The sequence below is a fragment of the Dermacentor albipictus genome, chromosome 1 (genome assembly GCF_038994185.2).
Source record: "Dermacentor albipictus isolate Rhodes 1998 colony chromosome 1, USDA_Dalb.pri_finalv2, whole genome shotgun sequence".
Classification (NCBI taxonomy): Eukaryota; Metazoa; Arthropoda; class Arachnida; order Ixodida; family Ixodidae; genus Dermacentor; species Dermacentor albipictus.
Window position 1 is genome coordinate 102,553,104 of NC_091821.1, and position 14,831 is coordinate 102,567,934.

The 14,831-nt window shown below is 44.1% G+C and overlaps 1 protein-coding gene across 4 annotated transcripts in view; it reads right to left on the bottom strand.

The window, feature by feature from the left end:
* EndoB (SH3 domain containing GRB2 like, endophilin-B) overlaps window positions 1–14,831 on the bottom strand; it is a 102,985-nt gene that overhangs the window by 69,536 nt on the left and 18,618 nt on the right. For all 4 annotated transcript variants that reach the window (XR_010565653.2, XM_065437382.2, XM_065437383.2 and 1 more), the window contains exons 5-6: window positions 5,950–6,036; window positions 2,371–2,460 (exon numbers count right to left, since the gene is read on the bottom strand). Coding sequence is in view for 3 of the 4 variants with exons in the window: in XM_065437382.2 (XP_065293454.1) it covers window positions 2,371–2,460; window positions 5,950–6,036 (177 nt within the window). In the remaining variant the exon portion in view is untranslated. The remainder of the gene's footprint in view (window positions 1–2,370; window positions 2,461–5,949; window positions 6,037–14,831) is intronic.

The window sequence follows — 14,831 nt, forward strand, 5'->3', positions numbered from 1 at the left end:
AAACCCATGGAAGTTCTCACAAAGAGATTGTTGCTTTCTCTACCTCTCCAAATGAAGTGCAGTGGCATGTGACAAAAGGTGGGTGCTGAAAGAAAACATGTGGCTTCCTGAACCACCATTACTGTACTAGACATGTTTTACAGAATCTTCTGTCTAAATATTCCGCCTTTTTTTCACACATAAAGTAGACATGCAAAAACACAAAAACAAAACTTTCCGAGAGAACAAGGAGATTTAATGCTTATCTCTCCCTATAAGAGAAGCAACAAATATTTGACAATAACACACAATTGTGTGGTTTGTCGGCTATTTACGGTTACTATTTCTGACAAATTCCAAATGAATATTTACATAACTGGTTATTAATCCCTGGACAATCATTAATGAGGTACTGACATTATATTTCTGACTATTCATTTTTTTTCATCAATGAAAGACCTCTAAACTATACAAAAAATAGTGACAAGCCTCAAAGCCGCGTAAATAATTTATTATAATATCCTTTCTACAGCCAGTGGGAGCCGGAAATTGCGATGTTTTGACACTCACTCCAGCTGGCTCAGTTACCTTGTATGCCTCTATTCATTGTAAGGGTTCATGTAGCAGCATACCAGACAACCAAATGAGCTGGAGTGAGTGTCAAAACATCGCAATGTCCTGTTCTTACGTTACCAGATACTGCGTTATGACACCGCTACACATTAGAAATGAAACCGAAACTGGCTGTAAAAAAAGCTATTAAATTATTTAGGGCGCTGCAAGGCTCGACAGTACCTTTTGGGGGGTTAGGGGTACAAAATCTTCATCTAAAAAAAAAAAGACTAACAAATATTGTGTCGGTGCTCCCTAAAAATCCTGCTTTAGCAGAATTTGTAGATGCCTAAAGGGGCACAGTCTAACAGATACATACAAAGCAATTTTCTTTTCTTGCTGGGGTCCTTCGCTCTGACATCCTGTCCGAATCATTACAAAACGTTAACACATGCAGCAAAACAGCTGTGCGAAGTCCAAGAGCATGGCACAGCCTCACTTTTAAGTGGCAGTGAGAGTTGGCCACATTTGTCAACTTGTATTGCTCCAACCCTCAAAGAACAAAGTCTGCTAAAATTAATTTGTAAACATGTTTCTTTCACAGTGAACATGACATTTATGGGTCCAGTGTGCCTGATGTAACGGTGCCAGCTAGTGCAGGAATGCAGTGCAAACTGTGAAAGTATACATTACCCAAAATTTGCACAAGAAGCAGTTCATGATGTCCGCATTTTTCTGCAGTGCATCACTGAAAAGCCAATCAAGTGCTCTCTCATTTCCCTCTGAATACTATACACAGGGTGTCCTAGCTACTATGCTCCAAGTTAAAAACATTTGAAGCCTTCGATGTGCATGAAGCCAACTGCATTTTATTAACAGCCACCTAAAGAAGGCTCCATTATTTTTTTTCTCCTTAACTGATTGGTAGTGATTCGTTAATTTTCTAATTGTAAAAGCTGCGGCCAATATGTCAATACGAGGTTACTAAAGCATATTTGTAAACACAGTTACAGTTGTTTGCAGTGCAATATCTTTAGCGTAGCTCTATTTTCCATTTTCAGACGAAAGCTAGTAAAATGTGAAAAATGCCAATGCGGCCTCTCGCTTGCATCACCGCACCAGGGCTGCTTTCAAATATACCACTCACAGACAAAACATGCTCCTGCCTAGATCAACAATTGCATCAATTTGATGGGCTATTTATGATGGTGTTGCTCCTAAATCCTGCTAGCGGCGAGCCGTGCATCTAGCTTAAGAAATCTGCAAAAGCTACCACAAACCATGGTGCAGGCTCTTGATTTGCTGTGTGTAGTCAAACCAAACAGCAATATGTACGCCGCAATTAGAAGTGAGGCTGGCGATTACACAGGCAGAATTACTTCATTCGCAGCATATTTGAGACCGTGTCAGCGTTTTTCAAATTTCACAGGATCTTTGGCAAAGTTATGATTAACTTTATTTCTGCACGCCCTTTCATTAGGATTGTGTAAGTGCAGGTCCACATTAATCTGTGTGCACATCACAATTCTACTTTGAACCATATTTTATTCAAGTTCACATAATTTAATCCCTAACCTGTGGTTCCGAGGAGTTTGATTAACAAAAGTTGACTTAATAACATGAAAAAAAGACTATCATTTTAATACAAGCCACACTGTCCATATTTGAATGGAATTCTAAGTTTATACCCAGCATAAATTTATTACACTCTGGTGAACTCAGTGATGCAAGTTTACTCAAGGCCAAGTCAGATGATATGAATAAAACTAGACTTCTATAAAGCACTCAACAATTCATGAGAACTTTGATGTAACAGTGTATATAATCATGAATACATACATGAGTGCTCGAGATTCCTTCAAGCAGGAGCCTAGTGATTTCAGCTTGACGGTCAAAGTCAGACTGGCAGGAACGCACATCCTTCTCTGCCTGTTAACACGAGCAATGTAAATGTGCAGTTTTAAAATAACTAGACAGTGATTCCCAATATCATGCAGAATAGCTAAAATTTAGCTATAAGCAAGATACTACATTTAAAGAATATTTTGACACCTTAAATGCAAGTAATTCATAACCACAGACTCTAGAGGCTCTTTGCTGAGCTACTGGGAAAAGCACTTAGGTACACCCAACTGCTCGACACATGTAGACACACATACGTGCTTTTAAGAACCCTCCAGTGCCCCTAGAAAACTCCAATGCCACTTAAAACGCTAATGGGGTTGCGCTCTTGGTTAATCGTTACTGGGGATACATTTGCTTTTGTCCGTCATGGCATCTGGCACATCATTAGAGCTACGAACATTTTGGCCACAAGCTTTGCTGATTAGCATAACTATAAGAAAAGTGACATCCCCAAAAGTGATATGCTACCAAACTACCCAGAATATGGCCCTTAGAAATTCTGTGCAATGGTAAGAGGCTTCCCCGCAATCTGAAGAAGCATGCGGCCTGCATGAAGCAGCAGGTTGCACACTTGTCAGCAGTACTGTTCACTGACAAGCAGAAAGAAATGTAAGACACCCTTAGTCAGGGAGCCTACCATGAGGTAGCCTTTACCAAGTTTTCCTTTTACTCCTGGTACCTAATTTATTATATTTTGCGCATGTGCTTCATGAACCTGCATTTGCTTCATGAACCTGAACATGTGCTTGTCTTTTTTGTGACTCAGCTTGTCTTCATCGTGTTTCAGCACTGCTCCTTCGTAGCAATTCAGACCGTAATTATGTTACGGAGTCGACAGCTATCCATTAAAGAAATAAAGAAGCTAGACAAATATTTATGACAGCACTCTTTAAAAAATCACGAGCCATTCCACTCTGAAGGGGATGAACATCGAAGCTGTTTAGCACACGACACAGAGGTGACACAGAATTTTGAACAAGATATGAATTCATTTACTGTCTTGATCCGTGGTCGTGATGAAAGGTATGCACACACATTGATTGTCATTCGCGTGGATGACAGGACCGCTGCCTTGTCGAGCCGTAGGAAACTAGACAATCGTGATGTTTCAATGGGACCGCCACCATGAGAGAGCAAAAGGAAACTGCATACACAAGTGCTTGGAACGCCGACAGAGTGAGGGTGGCGCAAACACAGATATGGCCGACACGGGATGGCCATTTGGGCTAAGATCTGATCGTAGTATCTGTTCTGACCCTTATGCCTGGAACCTCTTTGGGTCCCAGGTGTGACAAGGTAGTTCAAGGGTGCGTTACAGGTCCCGGAGCCCACCACCTGGAGTCCACAGGGGTATGAGCCATTGCACTTGGACCCTTTCTGCACTATCCTCAGGATTAGCACACAGTTTTTGCACATGCACATTAAAAATGGACGGAGGCCTAACCAGAAACTGCTTCACTGTAAAAATTGATTCACCAACTCTTAATCTGGCCATTAATCATCATCATCATCATCATCATCATCATCATCATCACCAGCCTAGTTACGCCCACTGCAGGGCAAAGGCCTCTCCCATACTTCTCCAACTACCCCGGTCATGTACTAATTGTGGCCATGTTGTCCCTGCAAACGTCTTAATGTCATCCGCCCACCTAACTTTCTGCCGCCCCCTGCTACGCTTCCCTTCCCTTGGAATCCAGTCCGTAACCCTTAATGACCATCGGTTATCTCCCCTCCTCATTACATGTCCGGCCCATGTCCATTTCTTTTTCTTTATTTCAACTAAGATGTCATTAACTCGCGTTTGTTCACCCAATCTGCTCTTTTCTTATCCCTTAACGTTGCAACTATCATTCTTCTTTCCATAGCTCGTTGCGTCGTCCTCAATTTGAATAGAACTTTTTTCGTAAGCCTCCAGGTTCCTGCCCCGTAGATGAGTTCTGGTAAGACACAGCTGTTATACACTTTCCTTTTGAGGGATAGTGGCAACCTGCTGTTCATGATTTGACAATGCCTGCCAAACGCACCCCAGCCCATTCTTATTCTTCTGGTTATTTCAGTCTCATGATCCGGATCCGTGGTCACTACCTGCCCTAAGTAGATGTATTCCCTTACCACTTCCAGTGCCTCGCTACCTATCGTAAACTGCTGTTCTCTTCCGAGACTGTTAAACATTACTTTAGTTTTCTGCAGATTAATTTTCAGACCCACCCTTCTGCTTTGCCTCTCCAGGTCAGTGAGCATGCATTGCAATTGGTCTCCTGAGTTACTAAGCAAGGCAATATCATCAGCGAATCGATTAATCACACCCCTCCAAATGTGCAATGCCTATTTTCCACAAGTAACAAATCCAGGCATGTGTTAAAGGATCAATAAAAACATCTAAGACAACTTGTTCATGGAAGTAAAGCTAATTTGTGTTGACAACGACCAGTTTTACCTGTTGAATTTCTTTCTCAAGAACGTCAGGATTGACTTTGGAGGCCAGTAAGCAGCAGGAAAAGATACAACACACAACAACATAAATAGTGGCATATATACTTCAAAAGAAATGAATGTTCACCAATTAACAAACCATGATTATCTATGATAGAATTATCTCAGACTCGGATGCTAGGCAAGTAATTTTTTCATTTATTTCACATGTTATCTTTCCTGCTTTGAACACACACACACACACACACACACACACACACACACACACACACACACACACGCACGCACGCACGCACGCACACACACATGCACGCACATGCACTTGTACACAACAGGAATAATAATTAATTGACCACTGCACTTTGAATGAAGATTCTTGCTTATGTTACTCATGCTTTAACTCAAGAAGAAAAAAAAAGCGATCATAATAATAACACATGAATTGCATTCTAATTCAACCTATTATGTAGGTAACAGCTGTACAACAGGAGACCACGTTTATTTTTTTGAACCAGTAGTGCTAGTGGTTGTAACTCTCCGAGATTCGCATGGTCTCAAGCTCTTGAGCCGATGGTCTTGTCACTTCCCAAAAATCAAACTGTTTCCTTCTGCTCATCATCATCAGTTAAACGGTGTCCTTGCTGGTCTCCTTTCTCTGGTGGAACAAGAAAAAGTCACTAGAAAAAAAAAGGTATGGAAGTACAAGAAAGTAACTGTCAGCTAAATAGTCACATTCAAGTATGTATAGGAATCTAAGTTGGTGCAGGGTGCACTGTGATCTGGCACCAGAGATCAGGGATCTCAAACATGCAGTCTGCTGGCCACATGTATTAACTTGAAGATTAAAGACCCCCCCATTTTATCAAGTATTGCTCTTTGGTGCCCCTTCTCCAATACAAAAGTTATGCTTGATTTTCTTTTTCGTTGGTGTACTGAGAGACAATGTAATTGTGAACTGTACATTTTCAGTTCAAAACCTGTAGAACTTTAATTGAAATTAAGAATACCTGAAATGTATTAAGTCAAGGAAGGATGAAGCATAAAACAGACAAAGAACAAAAATCTGTCACAACTCACTGCTGGATCAGTAGCTTTGGCCTTACGAAGTCTGTTCTTTGCAGCATCTAGATCCAATCTCTTGTTTCCAAGCAGCCGACGCTCTTTCTGCATCAAGAAACAACACCAACATCAAAGCTCCTCTTCCCAGGCAACACATACTTTGAGCATTTAAAAAATCGGAGGGTAAGGCAATAAGTAATGGCAGGATTCGTGAAGTTGCTGCTTTCCACAATGCGCTGCTGCAAAGGCATTTATTCCATGGAAGTGCTACAGAACAGTCACATTCTCACAGACAAATGAGTAGGGATGTATAAGGCTATAAACATCACTTCGACAAACCTCTCTTGAATGAACATTCCAATTGAAATCGTCTCTGCACAGACATTACATTGGAGCCTATTCCCCCAAAGTTTCAGTTTAATGAAACCAGTATGAGGCAACCCAGTATGTATGTAGCCTGATCCAGTTCATTAAGTTGCATGGAAATAACACTGTTCAGCAGTGCTGTAAGCTCTCCAAATGTGTAGTCAACTTGAATTGCAAATGATGCCCCGATAAAAGCACGAGCACAGTAAATGAAACAGCTGTTCTTTCACTGGTTTAGGTCACTGAAATGTGCCTGAAATTTCCTAAGGTAGTTTTACTTGACTATTCTACATACGCTTTGTTTCTTAACACATTCAATGCATCTTGGGTCACCATTCGGTCATGGCCTGTGTTCCTGCTAGGTGGCAGACAAATTACACGTATTCATCTGCTTGCACCTGTGATAACATTATGACACTTGAATCCAAAGGTACAATTTTTTGTTATCATCATCATCATCAGCTTATTTTTATGTCTAATGTAAGACTAAGGCCTCTACCAGCAATCTCCAATTACCCATCTTCCACTAGCCGATTCCAACTTGCACCTGCGAAGTTCTTAATTTCATCACACCACCTAATTTTCTGACGCCCTCGAATGCACTTTCCCTCCCTTGGCACCCATTCTGTAACTCTAATAGTCCACTGGTTATATGTCCTATGCATTACTTAGCCTGCCCAGCTCCATTTTTTTATGTGAAAGCATCAAATGTCCCATTGAGCTAAAAATCCTACATCTGTAGCAGCGAAACGGCACCTAAATCCACATTGGCTGCGATGCCATGTCATGTGCGTGCCTTGACGGAGCAGAGCGGCAGAAAGGGGACACCTGCTGCTGCGCTGGCATGCCAGGTGTTGCGTGAAGGGAGTGGGCATCGCCACAACACCATGTTACCCTTGCTCTTGCTCTCAGAAGCCTGTGTTATCAGTGCATTCCTTCTCTGCGCAAGCTCTCACTTGCATTCTAACTTCGCCTCTGTAAACACTATAAAGAAATTAATGTATAAAAAAAAACGGAATAAATTCGAAAGGAAAAACATTGATGGTAGACAGTTTTGAACCTGTGTTACCCACTGGGCTAGACCAGCGCCTCCTAAATAGCAGGCTTATGCACTCTGATTTATGACATGCTACTAGGACTGAAATTTCCATTGCCAAGCCCAGCGTGATGAAAATGGTGACGTTAAAATTGCCGCAGCTTACTCCGTAGTGTCCCCATTAGATTCTATGGCAGTTGGGAACGGTAGCAGGATGTCATGAATCAAAGCGTACTGGCCTTGGTCATGAGTCTCGACGCGCTTGCTTGTCCGCGAGTTCGTAACTTGAACGACCGCTCAGCAGCATTCAAATGGACATTAATGCTCACGCATTCAGAACTTATAAGAAGTGCTTAGGTGTACTCAGATTTTTTTTTTCTATTAATGTCAGCTAGAATATCGGCTATCTCCATTTGCTCTCTGATCCACACTGCTCGCTTCCCGTTTCTTATCATTACGCTAGGGTCCTTCAATACTTTTCATCGGGTCATGAAGCTTCCCCGAAAGTTTCATATAGGGACAGAAGGTGGCACCAGAGGTGCTGGCATAAGTAGAAGGCAAACAATCTGCCACGCAAGATGGCCAGGCTGCGCGATGATGCAAATCTTTCACTAGGAAAGGCCTCTCCCACATTTATTTCAGCATGTTCGTAGAGTGAACAAGCAACAGGAACTTTAGGCATAATAATTTAATGTGCAATGCATTTGTGTTTAAATTAAACACAGCACCATTTTATGATTGACATCGCTCCCCTCCCTCCAGTATCCTTCCTTGCAAAAACTGTTTCGTTTGGCTGCCTCCATTTGCACTTTATATAGTTAGTTGGATAAATCAGATATATTTGGTTAGCTAGTTCAGTGTGTTAGTACTTAGTTGATAAGTTAGTAAGTTAATTATAGTTGCTTGGTTATTACGGTTGGGCAGGTTACTAGTAAATAATTTTGTTACTTCAGTTAGATAACTTAGTTAATCAGTTAGGCTTGTTCGTTTGATTAGTTAATTTTGTTAGTTACCTTATTTAGTTTAGTTTTGGTATTACTTGGTTATTAGTATGTAATTAATTTATTGATTGGGTTGGTTTTGTTACTACAGTTTGTTATGTTACTTATTATTGAGTTTAGATAATTATTAGCTTGATAATTATTTTAGCAATTACCTATTTGTATGGTTAGTTAATCAGCTGGTTAGCATTGTTAGTTTAGTAATACGCTTATTAAAATAGTAACAATTTAGTAGTTAGTTGGTTAGCTTTGTCAGTTTGAAATGCAGGTTCTTTTACGTGCAATTATATAAAAGCGCAATGTGAACTTGCTCTGTAGTCGGTCTCTAACGATGTAATCCACGTGTACAGTTAGAATTATGAATTAAGCTGCTGTTGCGAACGCAGTTGAACCTGGAAAAAAAATAAGGTGTTGTAGTTGTTTCGACATTGTTTGCGTTTGAGTTTCTGAACACTGTACAGAAACAGGGACGCGATTTGCACGTTGTGTAGGCAGTCGACCCGTAATGTGCTTGTTCGCTGAATCCGAGGAGCCAACGTGCAAAATGCTTAGCCGCAAGTTTGAGGAGTCCACACTGTCAGGATTGGGGGCTCAATCCCATCGTCCGTGGTCCTTTGCCAAGAGTGGAGTACGGCATGAATTCGGAGGTAGCTGGCCCATGCCGTCGTCCAACTTATTTACGCTGAGATCGTTGATGAAGTGAAGAACTGCTTCTCATCGAGAACGAGGAAAAGGGTTTATTTACAGAAATTAAATCAGTCTAACATGACTGCTTGAGAAAAAGAGTATTAGTCCAACAGGACTGCATGAGAGAAGTGACTCAGTCTAACATGACTGCTCAAGAGAAGTGTGTCCTCAGCATTCGCACAACCACAGTTTTTATACACTCGATCCGCCGGTCCTACGACGCGGCGACTGTTCGTTTACACATCACCAACTCGCAGCTGCTCTGCAGACCAGTTTACGTACACAAAGGCAACCGCGCTCTGTACACAGAGGCAACCGCGCGGGGTGCCGTTCCGGGAACTATCGGAGTCGATCGAGGGTCGCTCGTTGTTCTGCGCCACTCCGAAGCGTGAGACGCACGAAAAAACGTCGTCCCCACGGCAGCTTGTCCAGCGTTTCAAATCAGCTCCGCGTTGGGGAACTCCGGAATCATTGTTCACGCACCGAACTAGTCCCGTCACAATGTCGAAGGGGCTGGAGGAAGGCGGCGGATTCCAACGCAAAGGCCGCTTCTTTGAACGCCTCCCAGCTGCAGCGACGGAGAGGGAGAGGTGCGCGTCTTGCACCCCTTGTCGTAATCGGGTGGCAAGGTGGCAATCTTGTTGCGCAACTCGCCATTCTTGACAGCGCCTCCATGGGCCGGAAAGTCTCGACTGTCTAGCGCTGACAACCGCTAGGCAGGAAGAGAACGGCTGCTGGTCAGGGGGGGATTGATGTCTTGGCTCGCAGCGACCACTTGTGCATTGATGTCACCGCCCAAAAACATCCAACAAGGACAGGCAACTGCAAAATGAACCCCACAACACGGCTCTGCGCCGAGATGACGTGCATTGGCTCTCACTTTAGACACGCTAGGCTTCAAAAAAAAACAACAACAACATAAGTGCAGAAACAAAAAAAAAAAATGCTACATTTCACTATGCCAATTTCTGAAGCAAATTCCTGCTGACCAATTCAGCAATTAATGGAGGGAATTCTGCTGAATGAGAGGGGATTTTCTTCGCCTAAAGAAAAGCTAACACTAGTAACCCCAAAATTTAGGCGGGACCCTCAAACGCAGAATTCAAATTAGCCTGCTCAAACTATCCGCATTGCTATGCAACTTTCCCTTCTTATATCTAACGGAGAAGTTGTACTCTTGGAGAGTGAGGCTCCATCGGAGCAAGCGGCCGTTTTTGTGTGACATTTGATTGAGCCACGTCAGAGGACAGTGGTCGGTCTCGAAGATGAACTTCGCTCCGTACAAGTAACACGACAACTTCTGGGCGGCCCAAACCAAACAAGCGCATTCCTTCTCTGAAGCGCTGTAGGCTTCCTCTCTTACATTTAGTTTACGGCTGGCGTAGAGGATAGGATGCTCCTCGTTATCGTCGCCGACCTGACTAAGTACCACGCCCATACCTCTGTCGCTTGCGTCGCATTGAACTATGAATTCCTTTGTGTAGTCTGGCGCGCGAAGCACAGGGCGAGAAACCAATAGCGTTTTCAAACTTTGGAAAGCGTTCTCTTTGTCCTTATCCCAGTGTACGTTACTCGGTGCTCCCTTTCGGAGGGCGTCTGTTAATGGACTTGCCAATTGCGAGTAATTCGGAATGTACCGTTGATAGTACCCCACAAGTCCCAAAAATGAACGAACGTCCGTTTTCGTGCGCGGCTGAGAAAAATCTCCAATCGTCGCTATTTTCAGCTCAGCCGGCCGTCTCATGCCCTGACCGACAACATGGCCCAGATAAGTAACCTGCGAACAACCAAACCTACACTTTTCCGCTTTCATCGTTAAGCCGGCTTCCCTCAACCGTGAGAACACCTGTTTGAGGTGCGATACGTGTTGTTCCCAGCTGTCCGAAAAAATGGCTACATCATCAAGATAAGGTAAGGCGAACTCCTGCAAGTCTTTTAGGACAATATCCATTAACTTAGAGAAGCTAAACGGCGCGTTCTTCAGCCCGAAGCTGAGTGCGAGAGGGCGAAAAGTGCCTACAGGCGAGATGAATGCGGCATAGCGGCTGGCACTTTCTGAAAGGGGAACTTGCCAGTACCCCCGCACGAGATCTATAGTTAAAATGTATTTAGCAGCGCTAACTCGTTCAATTCGTTCCTCAATGTTGGGTATCGGGTACAGCTGATCCCTAGTGATCGCATTTAACTTCCTGTAGTCAACACACGGACGAGGGTCCTTGTTAGGGGTTTCTACGAGTATTAGCGGTGACGTGTAGTCACTCTCAGCGGGCTCAATAACTCCCAACTCTAGCATGCGCTGTATCTCTGCCTCCATAATCTCTCTCTGTCTTGGAGACACCCTGTAAGGTTTTGATCTTACTGGTTCGGTAGAGGTCAGCTCAATTTCATGCGTTATCAGTTCGGTTCTACCCGGCCGATCGCTGAATCTGTCGAGATATTCCCCTAACACCCCTTTTAGCTCATCTAGCTGCTCGGGTCTTAGAGCATGAGAGCTTACCGAGTGTTCTACTACTTCTTCTAGGCCGATTTCAGAGTTGGAGGTTGCCCTATACTCCTTAAACTTGGTACCAATGCCATCCGGCTCTTTGACAGTATAGTTAATGACTCCGCTCCGCTCTACATACGGCTTCATCAAATTACAGTGATATATCCTCACTTCCTTCCTGCGACCGGGCATTCTCAAAGCATAGTTAGTTTCTGAAAGTTTGTGCAACACTTTAACGGGCCCGTCCCAGTGAACTTCAAGCTTGTTCTTTCTTGAAGGTTTGAGGATCATTACCTGGTCTCCGGCGTTAAACGTACGAAGCCTCGCATTCCTGTCGTAATAGAATTTGGCGTTTTTTTGAGCTAGTGCCATGTTCTTTCCGACTAGTTCTTGGGTTGCGCTTAGCCGTTCCAGTAAATTTAGCACGTATTCAACCACGGTTGGACTCTCCCCTCTTTCCTCCCACATCTCTCTTAACATTCTCAGTGGAGAACGGAGTGTCCTCCCATACACTAGTTCTGCTGGTGAGAACCCTGTCGCTTCATGTGGAACCGTTCGCAAAGCAAACAAAGTTGCCGGCAGACAGTTCTCCCAGTCCTCCTTGTGCTCGTAACAGAGCGCACGCAAAACTCGCTTAAGCACCGAATGCCACCTCTCTACACTGTTTGACTGAGGGTGATAGACAGAACTGTGTATTAACTTTACCCCGCACTTTTGCAAGAATGTGGAAGTCAGTGCGCTCGTGAATACTGACCCTTGATCTGCCTGAATTTCGGCTGGAAACCCAACTCGTGCAAACACTGTCAAAAGCGCGTCTACTACTTCGGTGGAGCTGAGCTCTTTCAAAGGGATTGCTTCTGGAAACTTGGTGGCCGGACACAGCATGGTAAACAAGTACCTGTAGCCTGATTTTGTTTTTGGAAGAGGCCCTACCGTGTCTATTACAAGTCGTCTGAAAGGCTCTGTTATTAAGGGCACTACCTTCAGTGGAGCTTTCCAAGTCTCTCCTGGTTTACCAGAACACTGGCAGGCGTCGCATGATCTTACAAAGTTTTCTACATCTTTGAAACAGCCAGGCCAGTAGTATTCCATAAGCAAGCTTTCCTTTGATTTGTTTATGCCTAGGTGGCCGGACCACCCATTTCCATGACAAAGACTCAAAAGGTCCTCCCTATACTTAGTAGGTATGACTAACTGATCTAAAATCTTACCCTTTCGATCTCTGTAATGCCGATACAACAATCCTCCTTTCTCATGTATCGTTACGTTGCGCCTAGCAATGCCTTCTTTAGCTGTGTCACGTAATTTAGCTAAGCTCTCATCATTCTTTTGCTCAGCTGCCAGTGACTCTCTATCCACGCGTAAGAGTTGATCGAAGTTCTTTGAGGCCGGTGATAATAACGACCCTGTCTCGCTTGTGAGCGCGTCTGCTTGCTCTTCCTGCAGGCTAGAACTCTGACACTCTAGTGCTACGCTCTCATTGAGCTGGTCAGCTGGCAGGCTCTCCTCAACTGTTCTTTTGTCCCTCGGGCCTAGCTCGGATTCGGGTATTGAAGTTATGCCCTTTTCTGCTTCCGCTGGAGGAGCTTGAGCATTTTCAGCCGAAAGCGCCGCGATCTTACGAGCTTGGCCTCGGGTCAATGCCTGTACTATGCCCTCTCCCAGTTTGAGCCCTCTGTCACGCAGTAACTGATTCGAACGATTCGAAAAGATGTAGGGATACTGCAGTGACAAAAATTTGGAAACTGCAGCCTCAGTCTCTAGTTCCCCGAATGGTCCACTGATTTTGACTTTGGCCATGGGCAGACACACGCTGTGTTCTTCTACAACCTGTTTTATCCACGCTACTTCTCCGGTGAAGTCATCTACCATCACGTAAGACGGATGGACAATGTCCAGCGTGGCGGCACTGTCTCTTAGCACTCGGCATGGTTTTCCATTAACTTGCAGGTCGTGGAGATATGGACTTAAAAGTTCCATATTCTCATCCTTTTCCTCCACGTAGGAAAAAACTACGCTAGACTTCTCGCAGTTTACAGCTATATGTCCCAGTTTGTGGCATTTGTAACAGCGAGTTGGTCTAACAGATTCGAATTTTCTTTTCTGTTCTTTTTGTGCGGTTTCTCCGTTAAGTTTCTCCTCGCTCTTTTCTGCGGGCTTTTCCGCCATGTCTACAGGCTCGGATCGTCTAGTTTGCGCACCCTTTTTGAACGGAAATGGTTTCCGCGGTCCATTTCGACCGTCCCAGTTTCCCTCCTCGGCGTTCAATTTTCTACGGGTTGCGTACTCTTCGGCTAATTCAGCCGCCCTTTCCACAGTGTTTACATTACCTCTGTCTTGCACCCACAGTTTAACAGCTTGGGGGATGGTTTTGTAAAACTGCTCTAGACACATGCATTCAATGATCATGTCTCTGCTGTCGTACGCTTCCGCGCTTTTAAGCCACTCGACTAGGTTGGCCTTTAAGCTATACGCAAACTCCGGATAGCCCTCGCTATCTTTCTTGCCTGTGCTCCTAAACCTTTGCCGAAAAGCTTCGGCTGAAAGGCGGTATTTCTTCAGGAGACTAGCCTTAACTTTCGCATAATCATATGCATCCTGCACACTCAATCTGGCGATTACTTCCGCCGCCTCACACGGCAACATAGACAGCAACCGCTGTGGCCATGTACTCGGGCCGAAGTTCATCTTTTCGCAAGTCCTTTCAAAATTGCATAGGAACAAGCCTATATCGGTCCCGACCTCAAATGGCTTTAATAGCCTGTCCATGCGGTACGATTCTGCCTCACTTGATCGACCCAGAGCGCCTTCACTTCCTTGAGACAACTCCAAACGCCTGTTTTCAAGTTCAAGTTGCATTTTTCTTAACTCGCGATCTTTATCGCGTTCCTCTCTCTCTCGTTTTTCTCTGTCCCGTTCTTCTCTCTCTCTTTCCCGTTTCTCTCTCTTTTTGAGAAGTTCCAATCCCATTTCAATATCTTGCTCACTGGCCTGATTGGAAATTAGCTCCAATAATTCCGATTTGAGCATTTCCTTGCGTACATCTAGGCCCAGTTCCTCACCAACAATCAACAACTCGTCTCTCAGCAGTGTCCTTAACTCCATGACTGCTGCTTTACTGCCTTGATTCTGCTCTCTAAATCTAGCTAGGAAAACACAACCTAGCTAACACACAACAATCTAGCTTCCCTACTGTTCTAAACAGAACAACCACAAAATGAAGCCTAGAGAGTCAAAGCAAAAACCAAGCACTCACCGCAGATACAGCACCATGTCGCAAAGTCCATCTCACCGCTGTCAGCCAGTTGTCAGGATTGGGGGCTCA